General features: G+C 47.8%; 1 protein-coding gene across 1 annotated transcript in view; it reads left to right on the top strand.

Annotated features, from left to right (window-relative positions):
* Nucleotides 1-13,935, top strand: part of pkd1b (polycystic kidney disease 1b) — a gene marked incomplete at both ends in the record, with an annotated part of 37,726 nt that extends 23,791 nt beyond the window's left edge. Inside the window, 22 exons of the mRNA XM_083635745.1 lie at nt 186-339; nt 546-801; nt 907-1,102; nt 1,337-1,504; nt 1,873-2,013; nt 3,274-3,484; nt 3,927-4,050; nt 4,885-5,028; nt 5,310-5,688; nt 6,466-6,604; nt 7,133-7,338; nt 7,879-8,081; nt 8,352-8,549; nt 9,006-9,160; nt 9,697-9,897; nt 10,019-10,193; nt 10,316-10,498; nt 10,822-10,926; nt 11,038-11,172; nt 11,265-11,467; nt 12,789-12,900; nt 13,000-13,935. Coding sequence (XP_083491871.1) covers nt 186-339; nt 546-801; nt 907-1,102; nt 1,337-1,504; nt 1,873-2,013; nt 3,274-3,484; nt 3,927-4,050; nt 4,885-5,028; nt 5,310-5,688; nt 6,466-6,604; nt 7,133-7,338; nt 7,879-8,081; nt 8,352-8,549; nt 9,006-9,160; nt 9,697-9,897; nt 10,019-10,193; nt 10,316-10,498; nt 10,822-10,926; nt 11,038-11,172; nt 11,265-11,467; nt 12,789-12,900; nt 13,000-13,935 — 4,724 coding nt within the window. The remainder of the gene's footprint in view (nt 1-185; nt 340-545; nt 802-906; nt 1,103-1,336; nt 1,505-1,872; nt 2,014-3,273; nt 3,485-3,926; nt 4,051-4,884; nt 5,029-5,309; nt 5,689-6,465; nt 6,605-7,132; nt 7,339-7,878; nt 8,082-8,351; nt 8,550-9,005; nt 9,161-9,696; nt 9,898-10,018; nt 10,194-10,315; nt 10,499-10,821; nt 10,927-11,037; nt 11,173-11,264; nt 11,468-12,788; nt 12,901-12,999) is intronic.
* Between the last annotated feature and the right edge of the window lie 2,537 nt (nt 13,936-16,472).

Below are 16,472 nucleotides of genomic sequence, written 5' to 3'. Positions count from 1 at the left end.
AAAGCACCATTTGGCTTCATTGGTATTCTACCCTAATTACTGTGTGAGAATCAATCTATTTTATTGCCTTACCTATTATTCCGCATCGGCACAGACCTCATCTGTTTTTATTCAACCCTGCTTTATATCAGCATGAAATAGGAATGCATGGACGATGTTTATCAAACTGCAGTATGCATTTCTAGGAGCCGTTCCAGTGAGCTGGGGACTTGTCAGGATTGAAGTGAGCACCGTCCTGCCAGCTGCTGCTGCACCCCAGGATTCCCTGGTGAGAGAGCTGACTCTCTCCCTGTCTTCTCAGGCGGACTCCATGGAGGAAACCATCTTTCTCTCTCCACTGTGAGTCACGGCTCTGCTCAGCAAATTGCTTTCACAGTGCAAATGCAATTTGATGGGCAGTTTTATCCAAAGTACCCTACAGTGACTGCATTTACCCATTGAGCTATACAGGGCCCATAGCAAAATGACTTTTACTCCCCCCGATTGCCCGTTTTAACGAACTAAAAGAAACTACTTTGCTTTATTTGAATTTCCCTCCCCGGCAGGTTGAATGGGACACACAGGCGTCTCTCTGTCAACCTGAACTCGTCTCTGGCCGGCGGCGGTCCCATCCGGGCCTCAGTGTGTGTGTTCAGCTCTCTGTGCCAGTACTACAGTGTGACAGAGGGGCGCTGGAGCAGTGAGGGTCTCCGGCCACTGGAGGGCAGCACTCTCCACACAGCACACTGCCTCACCCGGCACCTCACCATGTTCGGGGCCAGTCTGTTTGTTCACCCTGGGGCTGTTGTGCTGCTGCCACCGGTATGGGAGGTGCTTGATTAGTAACATCCCCCCTCTGTTAGAGAGGAACGCACTGCCCACATACAAGGTTATGATGAGGAGGATATCAATCTCTTATCTCTCCAGTCAGGTGGTCCGGTGCGCAACGTGGTGGTGGGGATTGTGTGTGCTGTCCTGGTTCTGATTCACCTGCTGGTGGGGCTCATTGCGCATAAACTGGACCACCTGGACAGCCTGAGACTGAGCCAGGTGCCTCTGTGTGGCCGACCGGGGCTGTACCACTACAGAGTTCTGGTCAAGACCGGCTGGAGGCGGGGCTCAGGTCAGCCAAGTACTCCTGAATTCACAATTGGCATGTGGATATAAGAAGATATACCCATGCATTGCATACATACATACATACATACGTACATACATACACACATACATTACATACTGTACATACATATATATATATACAGTATATATATATACACACACATACATATACAGTACATATACATATACATACATATATATATGCAAATTATCCCGATGTTGTGGTATCACCCATCAGGCACCACAGCTCATGTTGGCATCAGTCTGTACGGTGTGAACAAGAGCGGCTCTCGCCACCTGCAGAGGGATGGAGCTTTTCAGCGTGGCAGCCTGGACCAGTTTCACCTGGAGACAGAGGACAACCTGGGAGAAGTTTGGAAAATTCGCATCTGGCATGACAACACAGGTAGGTGGTGATGATGGGGTTGTACCCTGCGAAGAAATATCCATCCTTACAAGTCAGAAAATCTTGTTTTCCTTAATATAATGTAAGTGAAAGAAAATCTGCCAATGGGGTGAGATAATTCTGCTCATTTCCAATGCGGTTTCAACAGTGTCAAGAATTCCTCCAAACAAGAGATGATCTCGCCCCCTGGGCAAAGTAGTTTTCATTACTTGACTTGTTGAGATGGATGATTTTGGCTGCACATGTTTCCAGCAAAAAATTAAATGTGTTTGCACCTGTATTTGCACGTCGTGTGTATCTGATTGAGGATGATACCTCCTCCTCGCACCAGTTTAAGGCTTAAAACGTGACTGTAAAGTGGGCCTTAGGTCTGGAGCCGTCCTGGTACGTTCAACATGTGGTGGTGTGGGACCCCCAGACAGACCACATGTTCTTCTTTCTGGTGGAGGACTGGCTCTCACTGGAGAACGAGAAGAACGGCACCGTGGAGAAGGAAGTTCTAGCCTCATGTAAGCTTGCACATACTGTACGTCTCTCTACCATCAATACTACAGTACTCTACTACTATAATACACTATAGTATAGTACTCTACTACTATTTCAGTGGAAATCAACTTGTTTTTAATTAAAGCCCCATTCAGTAAGATTTCCAACTGCGCCCTCTGCGTGCATTAGTATCGATAACGATATCGCCGTTCAAAGTCAACAAAACACAGCGCCAGAAGCTCTATGTACATGTTGTGACATCGGGTACTCACCACGTGATGAAATAATAATCCATAGTTCCGTGAAACATCATTTTCGTAGCAAATCCGAATCGAGTTACTTCCTTGTTTTCATGAACACAGCGCTTACGCTGTACAGCGCATGCGCGCATGGTTTTCTTTTTTCTATTTTATTGACACGGGACGCTGACAGCAAACTGCTTAGTCCCAGTGCTGGCCAATGGAGGGCGGTGTGGGATAAATAAAGACGAGAGTCTCCCTATTAAAAGTCAATCTACCATGTCCTGTGAGTAAATAGCTGTTATATTACAGTAAAAAATGTCAAAAATCTTACTGATTGGGGCTTTAAGTGACATTATCTTCAAGTGATATCATTTCAAGATATTGTCGCTTGTTTCCAAAAATGTTCAAAACAACTCGCCCTATAGATACAGTCGGTCTGTGTGGGAACGCCCACAAAATGTTACTAGGGCTGGCACGCGAGTGGGGTAAAAAAAACATATTTCAATGGGCTGACTCACCAAAGGACGGTGCTGCGGCTCCACACTACAGGATTGGGGATTCTAGAGCAGGTACATACACATCTGTTCAGATGTGCGTTTACTGCGGTGGTTGAATCACCGATCCTGTCTGCCTGGGCTGGACTAGCAGCTAAATGCTAACTATGCTGAATGCGGAGAATGGGAGGATTTACCCCACCCTGACCACGCCCCCAGCCAGCTACCCCAGCTGTCTATGACGAGACATTGACTGTATATCAATTAGCAGATTAATTTCACTAGTTTCAAGGAAAATTCTCAATAAATATTCAGTGACTAGTTCAGATGGACATTATTTGCAGAAAGTGATTGATCCCTCTCCATCCCATACAAACACAGATTTGTATATGCACCCACTCACTGTCCCATAGTCAATGTTGTTGCATGCTACTTCTCTGCTGTGTTGTAAGCCCAAATGTTGCAATTACTTTCTTTTTTAATTTTCAATACTTTTTTTCCGACAACCTCGGTTCACCTCCCCACCCCCCCACCTCCCCACCCCCAGGTCCCGAAGAGCTCTCTCAGTTCCGGCGGGTTCTCTCCTCCCAGCTGCTCTTTGGGATGGGGGAGCGCCATCTGTGGCTGTCGCTGTGGGAACGCCCCGCCCACAGTCGTTTCACCAGGGGTCAAAGGGTGACCTGCAGCGCCCTCCTGCTACACCTCTACCTGGCACTGGGGGCGCTGTGGTACGGGGCTGTGGGCACTGAGGGCCACAGGTGAGACGGCTTATAGATCTCGGGGGGGAAAAAACAACCTATAGTGTCAGATAATAACTTGTTCAATTGGAATAAAGTGTTCCTCTAAATGAGCAAATAAAAGTAGCTGATGTAATGAATGATCAGATACTGTGATATTTCAAATCACACCCTTCATAATGTAATAATACAGCATTATATTGCATTATCATGGGGGGAGTCAGGTTTTATAAAATTGTTGACTCATTTAGAGGGCCTTTTGATTTTTTGATATTTTTTTACCCCCCCCCCACCCCCCCGCTTTTGCCTCTACACTACCCAGATGCCCCATTATTACATTTTGATAAGTTGATATTACCCAGCAGTGATTGAGGACATTTACTAGATGTAAACCAGTTTGCCAGTAGATTTGATAGGATGGACACTGACAGGATGACATATAATGGCGTCTGGTTTCTTCTAGTGGCCCAGTGTCTGCCCAGCTGCCGGTTAATGTGGAGACGGTTGCCGTGGGGATGACTGTGGCTGTGCTGGTGTTTCCCCTCCAGTGTCTCCTCTGTTTCCTGTTTAGAAAGGCTCACAGTCAGGTACCCCATGCAGCACCCTGAGCTGCTGTATCCTCTCTTACCAGGATATCAGCAGTGTAGTCACAAGAGCTTCAGTGATTATCATCAGGCAAACAACTAATACAAACCAAAATCAATTCTATTTTCAGAAAAGCTTTTCAATTTCTGCTTTTTCCGTTAAAAGACCCTATAACTGACTCGGAGGGTTTACTCTCCTCTACATCTAAAAAACAATCTCTGTTTGCTCTCTGCCGTATTTCAGCACAGGAAATACAGGAGTGCATTCACGCCGTCGCTAATCAGAGGTCATTACAATATACTGTTTGTAGACACGCTGTGCGTCGCTGCCTTCTTTCTCAGATAGCCTTATCGTTTCCATACATTGAGATAAGAATAAATCGTGTTTCCATAAGATACATTGAGGCTGTGTGTGTGTCTGTGTGTGTGTGTGTGTGTGTGTGTGTGTGTGTGTGTGTGGGTGTGTGTGTGGGTGTGTGCGTGTGCGTGTATGTGCGTGCGCGTTCGCGCGCGTGTGTGTGTGTGTGCGCGTTCGTGCGCGTGCGTGTGTGTGTGTGTGTCTGTGTGTGTGTGTGCGTGTGTGTGTGTGTGTGTGTGTGTGTGGTCTGTCATAGGTTACTTTCGGGGATACATTTCCGACTTAAGACCAGTTTAATTTGGGACGACTTGTCCAATTGGGGATAAAAGCTCTGTGTGCCCAATTTGTAAAAAGCTTATTTTTTTAGGGGGTTATGCACGTAGGGGCTATGGTTAGGAAAAGTGTAACTCTGCAGGGAATGAATGTAATGTCCCGAAAAGAAAAGTGACCATGATCTGATCTGTGTATGTTCAATCCAGGTAACAGTTGATCTCTCGGTTCCTCCTTCTCCTGTTTGTCACTCTGTGGAGATGGATGTCTACCTTGGCCAATCAGATCTCTCTGGCCCCTCCTTTCTGTCTCGCCCGGACTCCTCTGGTCCAGAACGAGACAGTCCCTCATCTGTAAGAAAACACCCGCAGTCACGTGCGCACACACACACACGCACACACACACACACACACACACACACGCATGCGCACGCACGCACACGTACACACACACACACACACACACACACACACACACACACACATGCACGCACACACACACACAGACACACATGCACGCACATGTGTGTGTGTGTCACACACACTTGTCATGACAAGTGTGTGTGTGTCACACACACACGCACACACCCTTTCATTACTTACCACTTACCATGTGTCCTACTGCTCATCTCTAGTTACTGGAAAGCAAGGTGTTTGACTCTGGTATCCTGGACTTCTGGGCTGCCTCGGGCCTCGCAGCCCAGAGAGCAGGCAGAGAGTCAGGGGGCGTAGTGGGGTGGCCGTCCTGCGACAGCCTCCTGGATCTCCCGGCAGGCCCTGACCTCCTCCACCACGAGGCTCCTTCCACTCTGGGCCCCACGCGCCTGCTCAGGAGGAAGAAGCAGCTCCGCCTGTCCTCCTCGCCCTCCTCGCCCCCTGACTCTCCCAGCGCTCTGCTCCTTTGCCCCTCCACCTATCCCCTCTCAGCAGACACTGCCATCTGCACCACGCTCCCTAAGCCTCTCCAAACCCACAGACAGCAGCACCTGACAACGATGGTTCTGACTCTCTCTGGTGAGAAACTCTCATGTCATGTCACGTCTTATTTTTAAATATGCCACGTCATGTTTCAAGGAAAAAGCCATCCTAGAACTGTTCAACTCTGTTAATAAAATATCTTGCAAGCTATTGGCAATGTACCTTGCAATTCTGGGTCCCTTTTTTGGTTTGGTGGCAGTCCTGGGACAAACTGAATGAACATCACAGATTGATGATAGTATATAATGTGGAATGTAGAAATATAATATATATAATATATAATGTAGAAATGATCCATTATCCATAGCATTAAATAATATTTCTTTATAAAACTCTCTCTCTGTTCCATGCTGGAATTTGCAAGCCTGCTCTTCTGAGAAAGATAAGAGCCAGCCTGAACGGATTTTCTGTTCTGTGTCCTGACAATAATTGTTATCTGAAAAGACCTTTCCAAGATGTCCCCACATGTATCAAACATCATTATGATTTTCTTTGTTGAAGCTTCTGTTTATTGTGCTGGCTTGTCATGATGACTTGGCATTTTCTAGTCTAATTATTATGAGACAGAAATAATCATCCTGGCCCTTCTGTGCTCCTATCTCTTGATGAGCGATTTGTGCCATTGTTCGCAAACAATTCAATCTATGGAGAGACGACTCTGATCGCAACGCCTTTATTATGCCCTTCACATATAACAGTATAATAGTCTTTATGAGTATGTCAGGGTGCGATTTTCCTTTGAGTATATTCAGATAATTTGGATGGGGAGAGTGTGTGCACTTGTCTGATTGTGTTTTTTGCACTTGATGCCAGAGGAGGATCTGCTGATGTCCATAGCCGCAGCGGCAGAAGATGCAGTGGAGATAAACAACACGACCTCCGCCTCAGACAGCGGCCGCGACTCCCCTAGGACCACCTCCTCCCCTAGGACCTCCTCCTCACTCTCAACCACGTAAGGCGTTGCCTGTTTCCCCACTGTCCCCCCACTGTCCCCCCACTGTCCCCCCGCTGTCCCGGTCGTTGCTCCACCCTCTCTGCCGATCTGGGGAGAGTCGTAGACTAGCACACGCATTCTCCCATACATGTGCACTCAGTCACCAGCCGCTTCTTTTCACCTGACAGCGAGGCGTGTCACTGGCAGGACGTAGCGCTGTTACCCCCCCAGTTCCCATCCCCACCGAATAGACTCCCCAAGTCGACCGACCACTGCACCACTTGTGCAGTGACCAGGAAGGACACATACACCCCCCACCAGCTTCCCACCCGCAGACACGGCCAATTGTGTCTGTAGGAACGTCAGACCAAGCCGGAAGCACATGCTGCCGGGAATTGAACCCGGGTCTCCGCGGTGGTAGGTAGGCGAGTGCTTTTTTACGGGTACCTCTACAGCACCCTGACAAGCCAATAGGAGCCTAGTTGAAAGTGTATTTTCATTTGAGTGAGGTTTCATTCAATGCCATTCCCTTCTCCTTCTGACCAGCTCCTGTGGCAGCTGGTCAGAGCAGAGCGTGGATAAACCACAGTATGGGACAGAGATGGTCCAGCCCTCCTGTCCCTCTCCCAGCTCCCTGTATGGGACGGGCCTGTACAAGTGTCCCTCTGTTCTGTCTCTTGACTCTGTGGCCAGCACCTTCCTCCCAAGCCCTTCACCTGACTCCACACGCTGCTCTTCCACAACACGCATAGGTGAGATACCATGATACATACATAGTGCTGACAACACTGTCCAATCCTGTGATCCACATCTTGTGATCTGGTGTGTATAGAGAGCCAAAGTGGAACGTCACTTCCTGCTTCAGCACTGTACCAGAGATTTTCACCCGCCATTTATTTTCCCATAGACATTTCGTAAAATGCTTATAAAAAGAGTTTTACTCGTTCAAACCAAACGCTTCAGATATATTTAGAAACGGGAGAGACCGCATAACATTTCACTCGGACCAAAACGTTAAAAAAAATTTGGGTTTGAAGAATATATTTTTTCGATGTTGTTGTTTTTTGTTTTGATCCGAGTGAAATGTTCTATGGTCTCTCCCGATTATAGCGTTAGCTGAACCGTTTAGTTTGAACCAGTAAAACTATTTTTATAAGCATTTTACGAAATGTGTATGGGAAAATAAATGGCGGATGAAAATCTCTGGTACAGTGCTGAAGCAGGAAGTGACGTTCACTTTGCCTCTCTATAGTGTATGATGATCCCTCCTCCTTTGTCCCCCCCAACCCTAGGCGTGGCCCGAGGTCAGCCCAGATGGCTGCTGCCTCCCTGGGCGCTGTTTGTGATTTACTCCCTGGTGGCCGTGCTGCTGGGAGCCTGCCTGGCTGCGGTCGGCCTCTACGGCAGCTTCTTCTCCAGAGCGGTGGTCCTGATGTGGCTCGCATCGGCTCTGTCAGCCTTCCTCACCTCTGCTCTGCTGCTGGAGCCGCTGAAGGTGAGCTCAAACAAACGTGTGGTCTATTGAACTTGAACTACTTTGGGGTCATAAGTGATCGTTCATCTTTGGTGTTTGATTGACAAGTTCTTTGATTTACCATTCGGGGAGTCTCAAAAGTGTGGAATCAGAGGGGGAAAAACGACCAAGTGTCAAACCTGCTCGTCAGAAGTAGGGATTCAATCCAATCAACAAAGCTTAGAAATGTTCAATCTGGCCACCCAGGTAAAGTGAAATAAACTCTCCCACCTATCCAACTGCCGCGGTCAGGTGTGTTTGCAGGCCTTGCTCCACACGGCGTTGTGGCGGCCTGTGGATCCCGAGGTGGAGGACGTGCTGGCAGGGGAGGTCACGCTGACGAGGGCGGCGGGAGACGGCGGCGGGAAGGTTCTGCCGCCATGTGGCTACGGGCTGCTGCAGGCCCGGGAGGAGGCCCGCAAGGTCCGAGCGCTGCGAGCTCTCATGAAGGTAACAGGAAGAGAACGGAACCACAAACATGACCTCGTGCGCTTCAAGTTCACCGGCTTTATTGTCTTTCCACAAGCATACAGTATCTGTAAAACTGTTCGTCTTTGTTTAGTTTGATCGTATTTTACCTTTCTCTCATCATCCGTACTTTTGGTGATATTGTTTTTTGTGTTTTAAACATCCCAAATCAAGCCTGGATGGATGCCCTGTAATATCAACAAAAACGAAACCCATAATGATATACAATACAATAACAAACAGTCCACTTCTGTAGCACCTGGGCAGGAGATATGGTCTGAAGTCATTTTTCTCAGTGTCAGTACTGATATACAGGAGAGCCAGAGGGCTTTAGTGACATTTGATCCTAGACAAGCATCTGCTAGTGGAGGAAGCGTATGTTCTGTTTTGTTCATTTTTCTTCTCACTTTCCTCCCCCCCCCCCCCCTGACTCTGTAGCACTGTGTGTGCCAGCTGTTGTTCCTGCTGCTGTTGCTGCTGGTGAACTACCAGGACAGCGTAGAGGAGAGGCAGGGCAGGCTGCTGCACTCGGCTCTCAGACGCCGACTTCGCACGGCACCCAGGGGGCGCCCTAACCTCACCTCACTCAGAGAGTAAGGGGGAACACACATGTTGTGGGAGGAGGGGGATCAAGCTCAACGTAGACCTGCGCAACATTCTTGCTCCGCCAGAATTAAAAAATAATAAATAATAAGTTAATTAGGTGGATATGTGTATGATTTTGCTTTTGAGGCCTTGAGAAAAAAAGTTGCACATTTCCTTGTTGGCCCCAATTTATATATACAGTATATATGTATACTAGGCATCTTGCACGTTACGCATGCTCGATTCCTAGGCTCGGCCGCTGTGCAGGCTCGCCCGCTGCGCGGCCTCTATTGGCATGCGCAGTGCACAATTTCGCATCACTGATTACATCACTCACTGATGAGATCACAATTGCTCGAGTGATCATCACTGATCGCATCACGGATTGCTCGAGTGACATCACTCGTGTCACCCTCTAGTTACTAGAGGGTGAGACGGGTGTCACTACGGGTGTGTGTGTACTAGAGTCTAGTACACACACACACACACACACACACACACACACACACACACACACGGTAAAGTCAGTTTTGTCTTCATCCAGCTGGTCAGATGCGGGGCAGTGGATGGAGCACACCTTGGTGCCGCACCTACACCAAAACCCCATGCTGCGCCTCGTAGGGTTGCCACGGCTACAGTACACACACGCCCTTGCGGAAATGGCGACAGTCTCCCTGGGAAACAGCAGTGTGATGACACGCCAGCTCCTGGCTGACCTGCACATCACAGACTGGACCACAACACAGTGAGTGGGTTCATTACGCTCATGTGACTGTAATGACTGCCTCAGTCGAAAAAAAAACGTTTCTTTTGTTTTTACTATTTGGCCATCCAGAATTGAATTGGTTTTCTTTCATATCTGTCAGGTTTGACATTCTTTCCATCGACTTCACACATTACCACAGAGAGTCCGGTTTATTTGTGTGTGTGTCCGTGCGACTGGAGTGGGCTCAGACACAGACACTCACCCCCTCCCTCTCCATCCATCCACTCCTCATCCCTTCCTCCTCCTCTGGACCAGACCTCCAGGTGGCACTTACGGTAATGAGAGCATAAACATCTAGATCTTAAAGTCAACAGATGAATATATGAACCACGTCTATTCTTAAGAATAGGACTCAAAAGTCAGTTCAATGATCAAATCCACTTCCTTTATACTGCAGGTTCTCCTTCTCCTCTGTGCTCTCCTCTTCCTGCTTGGTGAGCTGTGGTCCATGGCTACTGAGCGTGCCCAGTACGTATGTCAAGGCTGGCGCTGGTTCCAGCTCCTCTTGGCCTTGTTGTCCCTGGCAACGAGCATGCTGCAGTTGTGCTTCCTGTCCCAGGCTACTTCATGTTTGCTCAAGGTAAAAAAAAAAAAATCAACATCATCCAGGAGCCACCCAGTTTGCCTCACCGATGGGTGTCAGCTGGGTATGGCAAAGTGTGGCACCTAGTAGAAAGTCAGGTTGCAAGCACACTCGAAAATATTTAAAAACTCACTGGGTGCAGGGCAAGCACGAGATATGAAAAAGAGAGGCTCTTTTTCATAAAGTGTGGCACCTGCCATCCCATAGCCTGAGTGACTCTACATTTGACCAATCCATCTAGGTGCATAGTTTGGTGACTTAATTATTTTTAAGTACAGTACTTGACCAAATAATAGTGTATTGCATCCTGAACAATCTAGCTTGGGGCCCAGCCAGACAACTTCATCGACTTCCACAGCGCCGCCCTTCTGGCCACGTGGTCTTCTCAGCTTGCGGCCGTGGTCCTCACCCTGCTCGTCCTGAAGGTCGAGTGAGACCTCTTGTTGTTTCCTCATTAGAGAAATCAGTGTCTGTATGTATACAGCTTCTCCGCTCTGTTGAACGTGGACTCGTTTCTCTCGCTGTGTGTGCTGCAGCTGCTGGGGACGCTGAGGTTCGTGCGGAGGTGGGTGGTGATAGGCAGAGTGCTGCAGAGAGCCCGGGGGGAGCTGTGGGCTCTGACAGTCCTGCTGCTGCTCCTGCTGCTGCTCTGCACCCACCTGGGAAACGTGGTACGACACAGGAGTCACGTTGTGTTCATCTGAACGTTGTCTTCATGAAGAAGAGATATAGCCGACCTGAGTTCTCATTTTGTTTCTTTCAGCTCTTCTCTAATTCAGTGGAAGGTTTCCTGTTGGTGCGTCAGGCCGGCGTCTCGGTGCTGTCCCTCCTCCGGGGCCGAGTGGCTCTCCAGAGGCTATGCGGGGCCCACCCGCTCCTGGGCCCCCTCTACAGGCTACTACTGATGGGCGGAGGACTGTGGCTACTGGCAAGACTCTGCGGAGCAGTTCTCATCCGTACATACAGGTATGTGCAATAGCTTTTTTCTTCTTTATTTTTACCAATTTTTTGGGGTCTTTTTCTCCCATTTTCTCCCCAATTGTACTTGGCCAAATCCCCCTGCTTTCCCGGTTTTTTGCTCCACTCCCTCTGCCGATCTGGGGAGAGCTGTAGACTAGCACATGCTTCCTCTGATGCATGTGCCAGTCGCCAGCCGCTTCTTTTCACCTGACAGTGAGGAGTCTCACCGGCAGGACGTAGCGCGTGGGGGGATCGCAATATCCGCCCCAGTTCCTCCCCCCCCCCCCCCCCCCGATCAGGCTCCCGGCCGACCAGAGGAGGCACTAGTGCAGCGACTAGGACGCATACCCCCACCGGCTTCCCACCCGCAGACACGGCCAATTGTGTCTTTAAGAACGTCTGACCAAGCCGGAAGTACCGCTGCCGGGAATTGAACCCGGGTCTCCGTAGTGGTAGGCGAGTCCTTTTACCTCTACACGGCCCAGACACCCGGCATGTGCAACTGCTAAGGTGTGGGCGTAAATCCCAGGAGGGGAATGTTGGATGTGCCCTTCTAAGCATCCTTGCATTGGACCCCCACAAAGATCCAGAGGCAAAACTCCTGCCTGCTCCTGTTGCTGTGACCGGTCTGGTCAAATACAGAAGCATGTTACACATGCATGCATTCATTTACTCTATATGTTTCAGGAGTGTAGGGTGCTGCCTGCCAAAGTGCCCTTGAGCAAGACACTGAACCCCTAAATGCTCCCGACGAGCAGTTAGCACCTTGCATTGTGTGTGAGTGTGAGTGTGAATGGGTGAATGTCAGGTATTTATGTAAAAGCGGTTTGGCTAGTTGACTATATAAAATGCGCTCTATAAATACAGTCCATTTACCATTTAGGGAAAGTTCCTAATTACACTCTTTAGAGAAGTCTTTTGGGAAAGTATCCCCAAACTCTGAAAAAGGGTCTCTTTTTTTAGGTCAGTGGAGGCTGCTCCATCTTTACTCAACTCGAAGCAAAAGTACTTTATGTGTTTTCATTCTTTACTAGAGCTGGGTATTGGTTAAAATTTCAAGAATCGATTCGATTCCGATTCACAAGCATAATATTTTAGCCTATGTTTATTATTATTATTATTTTTTTTTAATAAAGAAAAATCAATCTCTGGACATATGAATCGATATCAAAGGATTAAAATAAAAATCGATTAAAAATCTGAGAATCAATTTTTTTAACCCAGCCCTATTCTTTACTATCAATTGTCATGGAATAACTTTGAAGGCACAAATGCATGTGAAGCATCAGAAGCACACGTTTTTTAGAACCATTGCTGTGTGTTTCAGGGCAGAGCAGGCCGAGATGTACCGACCAGCCATTGAACCTCAAGACTACGAGATGGTGGAGTTCTTCATCAAGAGACTCAAGCTGTGGATGGGACTCACCAAGGCCAAAGAGGTAGAGAGATCCATGCATTAGCAGGTTCGGGAGGTGGACATGGACTCCCCCATGGCGAGTTCTTGTTGTCTGATTCCAGCCAATTCTGCTTCTCTCCAGTTCAGACACAGGGTGAAGTTTGAAGGCATGGACGTCCCTCCTTCCAGGTCCTCCCAGGAGTCGCGTCTCTCCACCCTGTCTTCCACGCTCCCCTCTTCCTCCCTCTCCTCCTGCTTCTCGTCCCCCCGTCCCCCGTCCTCAGCTCTCTCCGTCAGGTCAGAGGACTCGTCGGTGTCCGAGCCCGGGTTTGAGGTCCAGCCCTACCTGGACCGCCTGTTGCCCTGCGTCAACGCTCTGCTGTCTCGTTTCGACCGCGTCAACCAGATAACCGAGGACCTCCACGATCTGGAAGTGAAACTGGAGGAGGCTCAGGTCAGGAGAAGGCAGAGGCGGATAAGGTGCCAGGAGGAAGGCGCCGGAAGAACGGGAGAGTTAAGAGACCCAAAAGCAGTGGAAAGAGACGGAGGGGCAGCCGCTGAAATGAGACACAGGAAGATAGGTGTGCTTTACCCTGTCCCATCCTCCTTTTCTTTCAATCCTTGCACCTTTCACTCCTCGTCTCCGGTCGGTATCTTTCCCCGTACACGGAGCTCCTACTCTGAATCGGCGCTTGTCCAGCATCACCCGTCCAGGGACACTCTTCCCTCTGAAGTGGCCAAGCCTGCATCTGGAAGCTGTGGTCTGGACCCGTGTGCTGCCGGACCTGCATGTGGAAGCTGTGGTCTGGACCTGTGCGCTGCCGGACCCCTCGGACTCGGTGGCTTCCCCAGAAGAAGAGCGTGGCACTCCGGGAGCTCTCATTCGGCCGATGCAGCTCAGAGGCTCCTTCAGGCTCCAGGCGGAGTGCTTTGGTGTGGAAGTGGAGGAGATGGCTCAGCCTCGACTAAGGCCAGGCCCAGGAGTGTAGAGGGGGTACGGAGGCGCATCAGCGACGGGCTCCCTGTGAAGAGGAAGGCTTGGATCTCTGAAGGGCCAGAAGAGACTGAGCAGGGCTAACCATGTGCTCCACTGCAAGCTTAGCTGTCAACAACTCCGCAAGGCATATACAGTATCATCCCTCTAAATGTTGAACAAATCCAGCTCAACAGGCACGTGACTTTTCGTGACGTAATTTGCACCGGAAGTAAGTTCCACGTCCATAGACATTTCGATAAATCCAAATATGACAAGTTTTAAGGCTCGAACCAAGCCAACAAGTCTTCCAGAGAATCCTGAGTGACCATAAAACAATCGAACCCCCCACCCCCCTCCCCACCATTGTTGTTTTTTGTTCTCGCTTAAACCGAATGTTTTATGGTCACTCAAGATTCTCTGGATCACGTGTTGGCTTGGTTCCAGCCTTAAAACTCGTTATATTTGGATTTATCGAAATGTCTACGGGGGAAAGTCACGTGCCTGTTGAGCTCTATACCTAAGGAAAGTTCTCACTGTTTATTTCTTTGAGCATAATTCGTACCATACCGATATTGCATAGCTGCTTCTTATTGGAGAGCTTCTGTACTTGTGAATGTAATTCTATATTGACATAGTTTTGTAAAAGACAATGCGGATGCTGTTCTGCAGACAAATAAAGACAAGTGAGCGTATATGGTCTGAAAGAGAGTACTGTACAGGTATGTGTCATTGTTATATAGCACACATGGGCAAAATACGGCGGCCCGCAAAGGAATTGCTTCTTCTTTTTTTAAGTGCACCTGAACGCAACATGCAAGATACCCGCTGAATAAGTGTCCAAATGTTAATGTCATTCTGGCCAATGCTGCACTTCTGTTATAACATTTCAGTCTGGAATATGGAATATCTTTCAATAATCGTTATGACTAAAAAGCTAAAAGTAATCTCATGTGTAAGAAATGACTGTTCTACAGTCATTTCTTGCGGCCCTGGGGCCAAATGCGGCCCCAGGGCCGGACTCAAAGAAAAGCAAAACAACCCCCAAAAACTCAATAAAAGGCAGAATTATGTTAATAAATCTCATCTGCTACAGCCACTGGATTTGTATCACTATTATATCAGGAGGTTGGCAGGTATATCAATCAATCAATCAATCAATCAATCAATCAAACTTTATTTGCAGACTCCACCGTCCAAATAGACATACAGTCACATATAGTAAATAGACATAAAAACACACACCACAACAACAACAAACAAAAAAAAACATTGTAAGAGGCGATATATCACATATTAACAAAAAGTGCTTATGCAAATTCAATAAAAGGCATCTAAAGATAAGAACAGTAAATGCCATTAAGATGCCATTTAAAAGTGCTTTATACACATTCTATAAAAGGCACGAATACCAGTGTGTCCACATATAGGATTGGTATCTCACAGAGCTACACCTTGGGTTGGTCAACTGTATAATGAGATCATTCTGGGACCCCTGCAGTCTACATAATAATAATAATAATAATAATCTCCAATGTGTGGCCCTTCACTTACTTGATGTAAGTCAGTATGGCCCTCAGGAAAAACATGTTGCCCACCCCTGTAATATAGCATTCTCATTCATACAAACAAGGAACCAACCTTCTCTTATATGTACTCTGTGTACAACAGTTGTTACCTTCGCCAAGGAGTTTATGTATTTGGTGCCATGTGTTTGTCTGTTTGTCAGCAGGATTACGGAAAAACTACTGGCCACATTTTCACGAAACCTGAAGGGTGTAGCATGGGCCAAGGAAGAACCCATTCAGTTTTGGATAGCCTTGCCGGAGGTCTGGCTCTCGAGTAGCCTACCCTTCTTGTTAGAAATGTGTTTATTTTAAGTGATAAAATAGTCCTCCGGATCTTATATCAGCAGTAATAGGAAAAGACCTTTCCAGTTTGATATACAGTAGAGTAAACTGCTGATAATGCGGTATAGCAAACTCTTATCACCACCATTCTGCATTTGCAAAGGTAACTGTCCATGGTCTTTGTCTATTTTAAATTAAATCCAAAGACAACATAGGTTGGAGGTTTTGATAATACATGACTGGAGAGTGCTTTTTTTTTTATCTTAAGGGTATGCATGATTCCACCTTGACATATTGGAGCCCAACGGTTGAACATCAGTTTGCATCTTGAAATGTGTCGATCTCTACCCTCCTTTTGACTTTGCGGAGACCCTGTGCGTGCGCTTTTTGTCAAGTTCACACCTTTAAGTGCACACAAATATGAATCTGGTGCAGATTCTTTCCTTTATTTAATCACATGATTGACATTGTCTTGAGGTCAACCATTTTTTCTCCATTACTTATTATTTGCAGTGGAAATGTGTGTGCGTTGCCTTATCGCTGTGATTAGATTAACGTATAGCCTATAATGGTAGAACGTCAGTCCACCTGTATAAAAGCGGACGCGTGCCTGTGCGGTTACTCAGCTTTTGGAGGCTACAGGTGAGTCTGAGTCCTAAAATGACTTCACTAATATTGTAGAAGTTCCGTTTGAACGGTTCTGCAGTGCATTTCGGCTTAGAGATGTGACTTTGCGCGTTGCAGCCTGACTGAAATGTGTTGTCTTCCACAGGTGACAGCAGAGCAGATACC

This window comes from Poromitra crassiceps, assembly GCF_964638095.1.
Source record: "Poromitra crassiceps genome assembly, chromosome: 4".
Lineage (NCBI taxonomy): Eukaryota > Metazoa > Chordata > Actinopteri > Beryciformes > Melamphaidae > Poromitra > Poromitra crassiceps.
Note: the sequence above shows the minus strand (reverse complement) of the source record. Positions and strands in the feature narration are given on the sequence as shown.